The sequence below is a fragment of the Anolis carolinensis genome, chromosome 6 (genome assembly GCF_035594765.1).
Source record: "Anolis carolinensis isolate JA03-04 chromosome 6, rAnoCar3.1.pri, whole genome shotgun sequence".
Lineage (NCBI taxonomy): Eukaryota > Metazoa > Chordata > Lepidosauria > Squamata > Dactyloidae > Anolis > Anolis carolinensis.
The window spans coordinates 43085779-43100521 of NC_085846.1; the positions used below are offsets into that span (position 1 = coordinate 43085779).

General features: G+C 38.7%; 1 protein-coding gene across 2 annotated transcripts in view; it reads right to left on the reverse strand.

Annotated features, from left to right (window-relative positions):
* btc (betacellulin) overlaps window positions 1–14743 on the reverse strand; it is a 58200-nt gene that overhangs the window by 18557 nt on the left and 24900 nt on the right. For both annotated transcript variants that reach the window (XM_008113082.3, XM_008113084.3), the window contains exon 2: window positions 545–643. In XM_008113082.3, coding sequence (XP_008111289.2) covers window positions 545–643 — 99 coding nt within the window. The remainder of the gene's footprint in view (window positions 1–544; window positions 644–14743) is intronic.

The window sequence follows — 14743 nt, forward strand, 5'->3', positions numbered from 1 at the left end:
CAGAGAATACCAAATTATCATGGAGATTCCAACCACAAAATGGATGATTTTGTTTCCTCTGAAGGACAATGCATAACAATTTATGGTAAATTTAATTTAATTGTTCTACAAACTAAAGATTTGGTTCATTTCAAAATGGTACACAAGTTTGTTACAATCAGCTATGCACATTTGTTGGGGTTAGAGGAAACGGGACTCCCATGAAAGTGAATAACAATGACTAATGGTTGTCTTACCTGAGAGAATATTTCTTTAGGGAATCTCCTGGTTCTTCACTACGACTCTATGGTCAACGCCTGCTGGAAGCTGACCATAAAATTGCAATGGAGGACCTAGAGATTTCTAGAGAGATTATCTAAATCAAATTTGTGGATAATGAAATCTATAAAAGACAAACCCACAAATGCGGAGGGCTGCGTATACATGGATTAGATGTGTGAAATAATTACACAGTAATCATGGCTTTTACAGATTAGCAAGTTCTCTTTTCTTCCCTACAAGATGCATACACCACATTCACATGTGACAATAAGCCATATGTTACCTGTGCAGTTTTCATTTGGGTAGCTGCAGGAGACTTTCTTGGCTTCTTGTTCAGTTGTTGCATTCCCATTGCCAGTTACACAGTTGAAAACAGCAAGACCTTTTGTGGAGCCAGGAGAGGAAAAGAGACAGAAAAACTAAAGGATTGACTTAAATTAAGTTACAGTTTGAAATAAAGCTAGTTTTCCTCTTATACTTCAAGTTATATCCCACTTTCATGACCTCCTGGCTGCAGCTTTACTGCTGAAATAAAACGTACATTCCAAGATAATTGATAATTTCAAGATAAAGTTGCTTCATCCATTAAGGTAGCAATCCTACACATACATATACATATGTGAGTACACTTCTCATGTATTAAACATGTATTATGCTTCAAATAGACTTATTTATTTCATGTCAAAAGCATTGCATAATAAATAAGTTTAATTCAAATACACTAATCTCAAGGAAACCTCCTTCCAATGAGTGTTATGTAATTATACAATATGATTACAACCACATCTGTTCTTTACTGCCAAGCTCTATATTACAATACAGGAGTTTTCCATAAGTCTTGCACAACCAAGTATTAGATATCCAATACCAACATTTAGCTCGCACATATGATGTAGCACTGGCATGAAATTGTTCTCTTCTGGACATAAGCTTTGATAATTATTCATATGACGTCAAAAATGTGATTTAGGAAAATGCATATATTTTGCTGATTAAAACCTTCCAATCAGATAGCCATGGATTCTTCATACATGGAAATCAGCCAAGCATATGATATTACCACATTGGAAGAAGAATCCACATCATCAACCCAGTTACTCCATCCATCTCTTATTGAACTTACCATACATTCTATTTTTTTAAAGTGTCAAGAAACTCATGCAAACATTTGATCGGCCTTTACAGACACTGTGTACCACTACTCACCATGAAATAACAGCAAATAAATTAAGAAAGGATTCCAATTTTCAAACTCCCCATCTTGTTCCGAATTATTGGTATGTAATTTTTGTTCAAATCAAATAAATTTTCATTGTTGTGTGTTTTCTGGGCAGTATGGCCATGTTCCAGAAGTATTCTCTCCTGACATTTTGCCCGCATCTATGGCAGGCATCCTCAGAGGCTGTGAGGTATATGGAGAAAATAAGCAAGGAAGGTATATATATCTGTGGAAGATCCTGGGTGGGGGAAATAACTTTTGTCTATTGGAGCCCAATGTGAACTAATCACCTTGATTAGCATTAAATGGCCTTCCAAGCTTCATATCCTGGCCTGGAGGAATCCTTTTTTCAGAGTCGTTAGCTGCCCCTGATTGATTCATGTCTGGGATTCTTCTTTTTTCAGGGAAAACAGAAGAATTCCTCTACATAGAGAAGCCATTGAAATCCACAAGTATGTGGACAATTTCAACAGAAAGGAGAAAACCATGAAAATGAACAAAATCTGGCTACAAGAATTAAAAAACTCCAACATCAGAACAGTAAATAGGGAGAAACACTCTGAAAACAGAAGAATTCCAGAGATGAATAAATCAGAGGCAGCTAACAACTCTGAACAAAGGATTCCCCCCAGGCCAGGATATGAAGCTTGGAAGGCCATTTAATACTAATCAAGGTGATTAATTACAACATTCACACTGGCCTCCAACAGACAAGAGTTCTTTCCCCCACCCTGGACCTTCCACAGATATATAAACCTTCCTTGCTTAGTTTCTCCATATACCTCACAACCTCTGAGGATGCCTGCCATAGATGTGGGTGAAACATCAGGAGAGAATACTTCTAGAACATAGCCATACTGCCCGGAAAACACACAACAACCCTGTGATTCCGGCCATGATTTCTCTTGAGCTCACTGCAAAGCTGGCTGTCCACAGGCCATAACTTGGAATTGTGAACTGGGCTAAGTCCTATATGAAGCTGCCTTATGGAAATCTCTCTTGTCCCAAGCATCATTTAAGTGTCTCTTTGTTTCCAGCATCTATAAATAGTACATTGAGACATAAATAATAACAGACAGGAACAATAGAATCTAAATTCAATGGAGACAAAACATGCCCCCCGCCCAACAAATAAATATATGCCACAAAATTTGGCAGCAACCCGCCCCCCCCCCCCCCCCCGGCCCGGCCCCATACACATCACAAAACGAGCATTTCTTCCTTGTTTTGAAGGAAGAGTTCCACATTTATTCTTAAATTGAGCTGCACAATTTGCAAGTGTCTCACGGCACTACTCTTGCTACAGTTCTGCAAATGCAGCAGTTCCTAGCTTTCTTTTCCCCTGGCCAAGTGCCTCTCCTGACTTTTCATGGGCAACAAAGTTGGATTGGGGTGTCATGTGAGGATAAGAGAGTAGAAGAGACACAAAACAGACAGGGTGGCAGCCTTTTCATTTTTTAAAAAAAATCCCTGCCTCCCTAACAATGCTATATCACCATATGCTGTCATGATCATGAACACTTTAAGTTATATAATCTAAGCAGCTATCAGCAGCCACTTGAAGTAGTCCTGCCATCCCCATAAAGCAATGAAGAAAGCTGAGCTAGGGTTTTTCTCCAAGAAGAATCCTCCCTTTGATTCCCAACTGAGTCTTAGATTCTTATCTATGACTTCACCACACAATTAAATAAGCATTTCTACACACTTAAGGGGGGCTCTGGTGGCACAGTGTGTTAAAGCGCTGAGCTGCTGAACTTGCGGACCAAAAGGTCCCAGGTTCAAATCCCGGGAGTGGAATGAGCGCCCGGTGATAGCCCCAGCTCCTGCCAACCAAGCAGTTCGAAAACATGCAAATGTGAGTAGAGCAATAGGTACCGCTCCGGTGGGAAGGTAACGGCGCTCCATGCAGTCATGCCGGCCACATGACTTTGGAGGTGTCTATGGACAACGCCGGCTCTTTGGCTTAGAAATGGGGATGAGCACAAAACCCCCAGAGTCGGTCACGACTGGACTTAACGTCAGGGGAAACCTTTACTTTTTACACACTTAAGAAACTGCCACCAATGATGCCCTTCACACGACACAGGCTTCAAATGTGGGGCAGACGTATCTTGCTGCTTTTAAAGGCTCCTGAGTTGATTGCCAAGTGACTTATTCCTCAATTCCCCACATAGAGATATGTAAAAGCACCCAACTTAACATACGATGGGAATCCCCCTTGCCCGTTTGCAAATAAAACAATGAAGTTGCAAAGATACAGAAGAACTGGAAAACTAGACCAGTGTGTGTCTTTTGCACATAAGGTTTCAGCTACCTAGGAGTGTCTGGAAGAAGAACCTGAGAAGAGTCCCAGGCTTCTGCTATACTGTACAGTGGGGGGAAAGTATTTAGTCAGATACCGATTGTACAAGTTCTCCCACTTAAAAAGACGAGAGAGGCCTGTAATTGACATCATAGGTAGGCCTCAACTATGAGAGACATCATGAGAAAACACATCCAGAAAATCACATTGTCTGATTTTTCATGAATTTATTTGCAAATTATGATGGAAAATAAGTATTTTGTCACCTACAAACAAGCAAAATTTCTGGGTCACACAGACCTGTAACTTCTTCTTCAAGACACTTCTCTGTCCTCCACTCGTTACCTGTAGTAATGGCACCTGTTTGAACTTGTTATCAGTCTTGAAGACACCTGTCCACAACCTCAAGCAGGTCACACTCCAAACTCCACTATGATGAAGACCAAAGAGCTGTCGAAGGACACCAGAAACAAAATTGTAGCCCTGCACCAGACTGGGAAGCCTGAATCTGCAATAGGCAAGCAGCTTGGCGTGAAGAAATCAACTCTGGGAGCAATAATTAGAAAATGGAAGAGATACAAGACCACTGATAATCTCCCTCAATCTGGGGCTCCACGCAAGATCTCACCCTGTGGGCTCAAAATGATCACAAGAACGGTGAGCAAAAATCCCAGAACTACATGGGGGAACCTGGTGAATGACCTGCAGAGAGCTGGGAAAACATCACAACGGCTACAATCAGTAACACACTACGCTGCCAGGGACTCAGATCCTGCAGTGCCAGATATGTCCCCCTGCTTAAGCCAGTACATGTCCAGGCCCGACTGCAGCTTGCTAGAGAGCATTTGGATGATCCAGAAGAGTATTGGGAGAATGTCATATGGTCAGATGAAACCAAAGTAGAACTGTTTGGCAGAAACGCAACTCTTTGTGTTTGGAGGAGAAAGAATGCTGAGCTGCATCCAAAGAACACCATACCTACTGTGAAGCATGGGATGGCAACATCATGCTTTGGGGCTGTTTCTCTGCAAAGGGACCAGGGCAATTGATCCGTATACATGAAAGAATGAATGGGGGCATGTATTGTGAGATTTTGAGGGCAAACTTCTTTCCATTAGCAAGGGCACTGAAGATGAAACGTGGCTGGGTCTTTCAGCATGACAATGATCTCAAGCACACCTGTGACGGCGCGAGTGGCGCCATCTATATGTTGGAACTATAAGTTTCAAGATTTGAATTGTTGTATCATGCCTGATTTTGCCCTTACCTTGTAAATGTAGTTGGATTGGTTATTTATATCTGTCAATCAATGTTGTTTGTACCTGTTATATTGCTCACTCAGCAAAACTGTTTGGCTCCACCTCTTCCTGGAGTAGGACTGTGTTTCCTCCTTTTCATTCCATCAGCAAGTTCTCTATCGGATGGACGTGAAAGAGAGGCTTGGCTCAAAAAGCCCTTCAAAAGTTACCTCTCAGCACCAATTCTGAGGTTCTTACCCTTGGGACTCACACTTCATGTTCAGGGCCAACCTGAACAACGTTGAGGAGTCTCAAGCGCCTTCACATCAGTCCTTTGGCAACAGAGGAAGACTCTTGTCTTCAGATATAGGTCATTGGACTGAGGCTGAGTTTGCTCCGGCATTCACAGCCAGAGAAAGAGGGATCTGGACAAGCTTCATGGACTTAAACAATTAAAGACTGTAATGTATATTTTCTTTTACCCCCTTTGTGAAGAATAAACCCAGTTTTTGAGTTAACTACAGTGTTTTGGTCCTTGGGAGTTCCAGTTTCCCTAAAGGAGGGCAAGAAGCAATCCCCTGGGGAAAGATGTCACGTCCATGCCTCTTTCACTAAGAGTTTACAGCCCCAGGCGCGACGGCACAACACCACCAGAAGGAGTGGTTTCGTATGAAGCATTTCAAGGTCCTGGAGTGGCCTAGCCGGTCTCCAGATCTCAACCCTATAGAAAACCTTTGGAGGGAGTTGACAGTCTGTGTTGCCCAGCGACAGCCCCAAAACATCACTGCTCTTGAGATCTGCATGGAATGGGCCAACATACTAGCAACAGTGTGTGCCAACCTTGTGAGGACTTACAGAAAACGTTTGACTTCTGTCATTGCCAATAAAGGATATACAGTAGAGTCTCACTTATCCAAGCTAAACGGGCCGGCAGAATGTTGGATAAGCGAATATCTTGGATAATAAAGAGGGATTAAGGAAAACCCTATTAAACATCAAATTAGGTTATGATTTTACAAATTAAGCACCAAAACATCATGTTATACAACAAATTTGACAGAAAAGGTAGTTCAATACGCAGTAATGTTATGTTGCAATTACTGTATTTATGAATTTAGCACCAAAATATCACAATATATTGAAAACATTGACTACAAAAATGCCTTGGATAATCCAGAACCTTGGATAAGCGAGGCTTTGATAAGTGAGACTCTACTGTATAACAAAGTATTGAGATGAACTTTTGTTATGGACCAAATACTTATTTTCCACCATAATTTACAAATAAATTCGTGAAAAATCAGACAATCTGATTTTCTGGATGTGTTTTCTCATGTTGTCTCTCATAGTTGAGATCTACCTATGATGTCAATGACAGGCTTCTCTCATCTTTTTAAGTGGGAGAACTTGTACAATTGGTATCTGACTAAATACTTCCTTCCCCCACTGTAAATATTCCTTCTATAAAGTCTTATCAACTTAAATACAAACATGTGCTTTTCACCTTAAGAACAGACAAGCATCTTGAGCTCTGAGGATTACCTGGGAAGGAATCCCACTGGAGCCTTGCAGCACACCAAAATACTTGGGAGTTACCCTGGACCGTGTCCTGACTTACAAGAAGCACTGGCTGACTTTCAAGCACAAAATGGGTGCTAGAAATAATATCATAGAAAAGCTGACTGGCACAATTTGGGGATCACAACCAGACAGTGAAGACCCTTGCAGAAGTTGACTAGAGAGTTGTACCAGAGGACCTAGGGATTCTTAGAGAAAACACTTCTTAGGCACTTGTAGATCTTCTAGTGCAGTTCTTAAACTCCAGAAACTGACAATAGAGTTACACTGGAGGCCTAATTATTACTAGAGATGAGATTTTTTAAAGTGTTTTTTTTCTTTCATTTTTTTTCACTTTTGTGGGGATCTTGAACTCCCAACCCCAGTAAATATGAAGGGATGACTGTAGAATTATGTAGTGGAAGGAGTTTTGGTTTTGTTTCTTTGTTTACTGTCATCTTCTTGTCCATACATTTTTTTATTTACGAGAGTTACATAACTCTTCCAAAATTCATGGGACAAAATTTTGAATCTTAGTTTTTTTGCGTGGCTGCCATTCCCGTTTCTTAATATCGCTTTGTATATATGAATCTTAGAAAACAGATATATCAAATGAATTACAAACGAACTTTTGCACAATCCTAGTACATACAGTCAGCCCTCCGTATACACGCGTTCATGGATTCAACCATCCAAGGTTGAAAATAAATGGAATGAAATTGGTGTAGCAAAAATGAAGAAATACAAATAATACAATGGTTAATAGGTTTGACTTTTAAAAATTCCCCTTATATATAATACCATACAATGCAATTTAAAACTGCATTCAACTACATTATATGAGTCTAAAATGACATGTATTGTGGTTCCAAACTTCACTATATGGCAGGATACGTCAAGCCTAATTCGACATCCTGCCTTCCCCATTGGCCAGAAAAAAGGACATGGAAGTCTAATATATCAAAGTGGAAAAAAAGAATTCAGAGCTGGTCATATACATCTCAGGGGGGAGCATTCTGATAAATCAGTTTCAGTAGTGATCTGTATCATCTAAAAATTCAAAACAGGGGGATACTTTAATATTAAACTTCGGCATATTCAGTTATTATGCATTTACGATGTAAATGTATATGCTGAGGTTGCAATTACTTATTTGTTTGGTTAATCATTAAAAGTTATATTGATATTATTTTATTTATTGTTTTGATTTGGTTTGTTTGTTGATTATTGAATGTTTGCCACTTTTTGCCTGGAAGCCGCCCTGAGTGCCCCTGGGGAGATAGGGCGGTAGATATAAAGACTATTGTTATTATTATTATTATTATTATTAATTTTAATTGGCAAGCCCACTTGAGACTCAGTTTTGAGAGGAAGTTTATTATTGCTATTATTACAGATTTGGAAGAAAGCATGCAAAATTTAGAAAATAAAGAAGTTATCACATGTAGTAAGATGCAAAGAGAGTTAACACTCCCTTTTTAAATTTCCTTTTACAGTAACTCAATAGTTCACATTCAAGTTCACTTTATGACGGTCAGTGACTAGCTCAATAATTCAATAGTGCAAACGCCTAGATTGCAGGCAAGCCCTTGACTTTCAATCTCACTAATTAAAATTGGATCAGACTAAACAACCTGCTGTTGTTGAAGAATCTAGTAGTTAATTCAATCTTTCACAACTTATTAAGCAAGTGTAATCTATGGATTGTCCATCAGAAGGAAAAAATCAACATGTCAAAGAGTAAATGCATTTTATTTCTTGCACAGCAGTCAACTGGTGGGATTCTACCAAGGGGGAAAAAAACAGGAACAGAAAGGAATGGAATTGTACCACCAAAACATTTTGCAGTTCAGCTTAAAAGGGCTGGTACTTAAACATTCCAGGAGTTCCAGAAAAACATGTCATCCAGCTTCATCGTTGGCAACATCCCAAAGTAAATGTCGCATAACTAGAATAGGTTCCAGCTTTTTAATATGCCACCAAAGGAATGATAGCACATGCAGCTGAACTAGCTTCCAGTGTCTTGCAAGTGATTACTGATCAGATAAGGCCAAGCTCAAGACAGAGAAATGTGTTGCAATGCTAATTTGTTTTAATCATCCTTGAACAATTACGCGGTTGTATATTATCAGACACCAGGTGGCAGAGGGCTGTTACCAAGAGTATAATTTAGGAATTATAGTTTGTACTCTTGAATGCTGATGGGTTCATTAGGTGTGGCAGGATTTGGCTGGAACATCACTGTTAGGTTACTGTAAAACAGTACATTCCAACAAAGAAAGCTCTATATGGATAATATTCTTACACCCAAAAGGTTGTAAATGGTTTGAAATTACATGTGATTATGCTAGCACTAGGACTCCTCTCTAATGTGTAACGCTCTCCAAGCTTTGCTAGATCCTATGACATTTTAAAATAAACACACAGGGCTAAATATAGAGCTTGCTCTTGTTCAGTGGGCAGGCTGGCAGGTAGCACTGTTCAGCGCCAATGAACTGCTATAGCATGATACAGCCTTATATCCCCACCACCACTATCTTCAAAATTATGAGGCCAAGTCCTGTTGCTCAAGAAAAAATTCTGATGCTGAGACCCCATCTACACTGTCATATAATCCAGTTTCTGAATCCAGATTATTTTATTTGAACTCAATTATATGGCAATGTGGACTCATATAATCCAGTTCAAAGTAGATAATGTGGATTCAGAAACTGGATTGTGAGGTTTTTCCATCATTAGGACCACAAAAAGTCTGATTTTAAATGCTTCTTGTTTAACAACAATACCTGGAATTTCTTCAGAATCTCAAATTTTATTGGCCGGAATGTCTATTGTGAAGATAAATAGCAGAGGAGCAAGAGAGCATCCTTGTCTAACTCCCTTCTGGGTTGGAAAATACTCAAGAGTGTTATCTTAATTTGTACTGTTGTTGAAGTATATACTCTTTACTCAAACAACTCCATTAAGGAATTCGTCACAATTTATCATTTTTAAGGTCTCCTCTATGAATTTCCAATGGATCTTATCAAACACTTTTTCCGCATCCAAGAATATAAAGGCTGTTTGTCTGTATTACATTGTAGAAATTCAATTAAATTATTGTTCTCATGTTTATTTTTGGTTTACCTACCAGGCAGAAAACCTGCCTTATCCACGTTCTCAATATTTTTTTTGTTCTGTTTGCCAATATGGTTGCAAATAATTTGTAATCCATGTTTATCAAAGAGGCTATAGTTTTGAATTTTTTAATATCCTGGTCTTCCTTTGGGATTAACAGAATGTTAGCATCTCTCCATGCATTGGGAATCAAACCGTTCTGTAGAGCCTCATTCATTAATTTGTGTAATTGAGGAGTTAGAGCATCTTCCTCTTTTGTAGAAGATTGAAGCAACCCCATCTGGAACTGGAGCATTGTCGTTTTTAATTTTTTAACAGCATCATGATTTCATATGATATTATGGGACTATTTAACAAAGCGGTTCTCAATCTGGGGTCCCCAGATGCTTTTGGCCTTCAACTCCCAGAAATCCTAACAAACAATAAACTGGCAAGGATTTCTGGGAATTGTAGGCCAAAAACATCTGGGGACCCCAGGTTGGGAACCACTGATTTAACACATCTTGATCTTCTTTTATAAAGGTAATTAAATTAAACTTTTTAAAGATAGTTGAATAATTCATCTTGATAGACAAATTGTAGTTTGTGTAAGTTTTGGTAGTACTTTACAAAGGTTTTTTGTATATTTGTATCTCGCATGAATTCCTGACCATTATCTTAAATCACTGTAATTATCTTTTTCTGTTTTTAGTTTATTGAAGTCATCTTCCTGGATTATATGGCAGTGGAGATTCAGCCTGAGACCATGCACGGGTTTGAGATGCACCTACACTGGAATTATTGCAGTTTAACAGTAATTGCCATGGAAACATAGGAATGTAGTTTTATTAGATCTTTAGACTTCTTGGCAAAAATATTCTAGTGTCTCACCAATTTAAAAATCCCAGCATTCCATAATATTAAGCTATGGCAGTTAAACTCACATCAAACTGTATTAATTCTATAGTCTAGATACACCCTTGGTCTCAGCACCAAAATTTTTCTAGAGCAACAGGACTCAGCACCAGATTACATACATACTTGTAAGTGTTTGATTTTAAGATGCACTCATTTTCCTATACAAACATCTTTTAAAATAGGGTGAATTGCAAGTGTATTTTATGTGTTTTTGGTGGTGCTGATGAAATTAGGGTACGTCTTACAATGGATGGCATCTTACAACTGAAGAGATACAGTACATCTCTGAGCATACACTATGGGAACAAAGCCTGCCCTTACAACTAAATAGCAAAATGTTTAAGAAGATGGGATGAGTACTAAAGACACTTTTGTAAAGGAGGGAACCGCAGAAATTTTTTGCATCCTGTCCAGCTTTAAGCAACTAACTCCAGAAACTGCTGTAATTTTCGTAGTGGAGTGTTTAGTTGATTGTATTTAGTTGAAAAGGAGTGGTTAATTGCTTAACGTTAGTTGCTTGAGTCTTTTTAAAAGGGAAAAAGTAATTATTATTATTAATACAGTAGAGTCTCACTTATCCAAGCTAAACGGGCCGGCAGAACCTTGGATAAGTGAGTATCTTGGATACCAAGGAGGGATTAAGGAAAAGCCTATTAAACATCAAATTAGGTTATGATTTTACAAATTAAGCACCAAAACATCATGTTATACAACAAATTTGACAGAAAAAGTAGTTCAATATGCAGTAATGTTATGTTGTAATTACTGTATTTACAAATTTAGCACCAAAATATCACGATATATTGAAAATATTGACTAAAAAAATGCATTGGATAATCCAGAACCTTGGATAAGCGAACCTCTACTGTAATAATAACAACAACAACAACAACAACAACAACAACAACAACAACAACAACGGCTTGACAGAATGGACAAGGACTTTGGTCAATTTATTATTTTGGTGGCAAGATTGCCAGACACTTAGAGTTTTCCAAACATTTCATGTTGGTGACACACTTTTTAGATAGGAATCATTTTGTGACACAGTAATTCAATTTTACTAGCAAACAAACCCCTTATAAGAGATAATGATGCATACATAAACTGTAATAACAAAATGTATAAAACCTAATGAAAATCTTTCATTAATATTTTCAGAAATTCATATATTATTGCTCACAAACGCAGAGTTTCTTGACAAGCAACTGGCAAACATAGGATGCCTCCAGACACAACAGTTAGGCTACCTCCATATAAATACCCTGATTGGCTTTACAGCTGCAAGGCTACTCAATACTAATCAAGCTTGCTAACTGCAACATTCACACTTGCTTCAAACAAAAAAGCAAGAGAATTCTGCGACAAGATACAAAAAACACTTGAATAAATTTTTCATTCAAAGATACAATTGGAGCCCAAAATATTTTTATTGGGAATGTCAAACAAACAAACCTATACTAAACTATAGTCTTACACTACATGATCATAGCAGCAAGAACAGTATATGCACACTTGTGGAAGAAAGCAGGCCTCCCAATGATAGAAGAATGAATAAAGTCTTTAAAACAGGAGAAAATGACAAATTAGCAATGATGAACGAAGAAAAAAAACAAAAAACTTATATCAAGGACTGGGAACCATTTCTAAACTATGTATAAAAAAAGTAAGGAAGGAAAAGTTTTTATAGAAGGCTTCATAATGTAACCTGCTAGAATCTGTGTAGGGAAGTTATAAATAAGTAATAAATATCAGGCCAGAAGGGAGAATAGAAAAACAATGTAATAGGAAGGAAGAATGGAATTACAGTAGTCTCACTTATCCAAGCTTCACTTATCCAAGCTTCTGTATTATCCAAGGCAGCCTGCCTTTTAGTAGTCACTAGCTGTGCCCGGCCACACGTTGCTGTGGCTTGTCTGGTGGTGTTGGTGAGAAATTGTTGAGGTAGTGGTGGTATTGAATGTCTGTTGTATGGTTGTCTTTATGTTTAGTATGCACACTGAAGTGGATTATATGGCAGTGTGGAGTCAAAATAATCCAGTTCAAAGCAGATAATATAAGATTCTAAATGGGTTATATGGCTGTGTAGAAGGGCCTTGAGTCTACACTGCCATATAATCCAGTTAAAATCTGATAATCTGTGGAAGAGGCCTAAGTGAGGCCTAACTGTGCCTGTCCCCTGGGCTGAGTAGGTTGCTAGGAGACCAAGTGGGCCTTCAAACTGGCAGCAATTGGATAAAAACTATTATTCCTCTCCCTTTATTTTTCTTTTCTTTTTGTTGTATCAACCTAGAGCCGTGAATGATGGGTTGTGTTGTCAAATTTCGAGGTTGGGGGGCCTGTAGTTTTGTTGTTTTGTCCGCTGCCCTGATGCCATCACTCTTTTATATATATACTAGCTGTGCCCGGCCACGCGTTGCTGTGGCGAAGTCTGGTGGTATGGGAAATAAAGTATTGAGGAATTGGTGGTAGTTAAGGTCAAGGGTAAAGGTTTTCCACAGACATTAAGTCCAGTCGTGTCTTACTCTGGAGGTTGGTGCTCATCTCCATTTCTAAGCCGAAGAGCCGGCGTTGTCCGTAGACTCCTCCAAGGTCATGTGGGATGACTACATGGAGTGGCGTTACCTTCCCGCCGGAGCAGTACCTATTGATGCACTCACATTTGCATATTTTCGAACTTCTGGGTTGGCAGAAGCTGGGGCTAACAGTGGGGGCTCTCTCCGCTCCCCCAATTCAAACCTGTGGCCTTTCGGTCCAGAAGTTCAGCAGCTCAGCGCTTTAACACGCTGCGCCATCAGGGGATATTATTTCCTAAAGGTTGTGAATATACAATATTTCTGATTGGTTTTGTTTGTTTGTTGGAGGCAAGTATGAATGCTGCAATTAGAAAAAATGATTAGGATGTAATGGCCTTGCAGCTTTAAAGCCTGGCTGTTTCCTCCCTGAGTGAATTTTTTGTTGGGAGGTGTTAGCTGGCCCTGATTGTTTCCTGTCTGGAATTCCCTTGTTTTCAGAGTGGTGTTGTTTGCGATATTTTATGTGCTTCTACTGTCTGTGGCCCAGAAAACAGAGGATTTTCCAGACTTTGATGATGGGAATACTTTGTTGGGAGGTGTTAGCTGGCCCTGATTCTTTCCTGTTTGGAATTCCCTTGTTTTCAGAGTGGTGTTGTTTGCGATATTTTATGTGCTTCTACTGTCTGTGGCCCTGAGAAAACAGGATTTGCCAGACTTTGATGATGGGAATACTTTGTTGGGAGGTGTTAGCTGGCCCTGATTGTTTCCTGTGTGGAATTCCCCTGTTTATTTACTGTCTTGGTTTTAGAGATTATATTGTTCTGCATTATTCTATCCCAGTAATTATTTCATATTAAAGAAGAATCTCACTTATCCAACATTCGCTTATACAATGTTCTGGATTATCCAACGCAGTCTGCCTTTTCATAATCAATGTTTTTGTAGTCAGTGTTTTAAATTCATTGTGATATTTTAGTGGTAAATTTGTAAATACAGTACAGTAGAGTCTCACTTATCCAACATAAACGTGGCAGAACGTTGGATAAGCGAATATGTTGGATAATGAGGAATTAAGGATAACCCTATTAAACATCAAATTAAGTTATGATTTTACAAATGAAGCACCAAAACATCATGTTAGACAACAAATTTGTCAGAAAAAGTAGTTCAGTACACAGTAATGCTATATAGTAATTACTGTATTTATGAATTTAGCACCAAAATATCACGATATATTGAAAGCATTGACTACAAAAATGCGTTGGATAATCCAGAACGTTGGATAAGCGAGTGTTGGATAAGTGAGACTCTACTGTAAATACTACATAGCATTACTGCGCATGGAACTACTTTTTCTGTCAAATTTGTTGTATAATATGTTTTGTGTTTAATTTGTATAACGATTACCTAATTTGATGTTTAATTGGCTTTTCCTGAATCCCTTATTATCCAACATATTCACTTATCCTGCCAGCCTGTTTACGTTGGATAAGTGAGACTCTACTGTATATTTCTAATCTTATATTATCTGCTCAGAACTGGATTATATGAGGCTCCTTCTTCACAGCTGTATAAAATGCACACTGAAGTGGATTATATGGCAGTGTGGAGTCAAGATAATCCAGTGCAAAGCAGA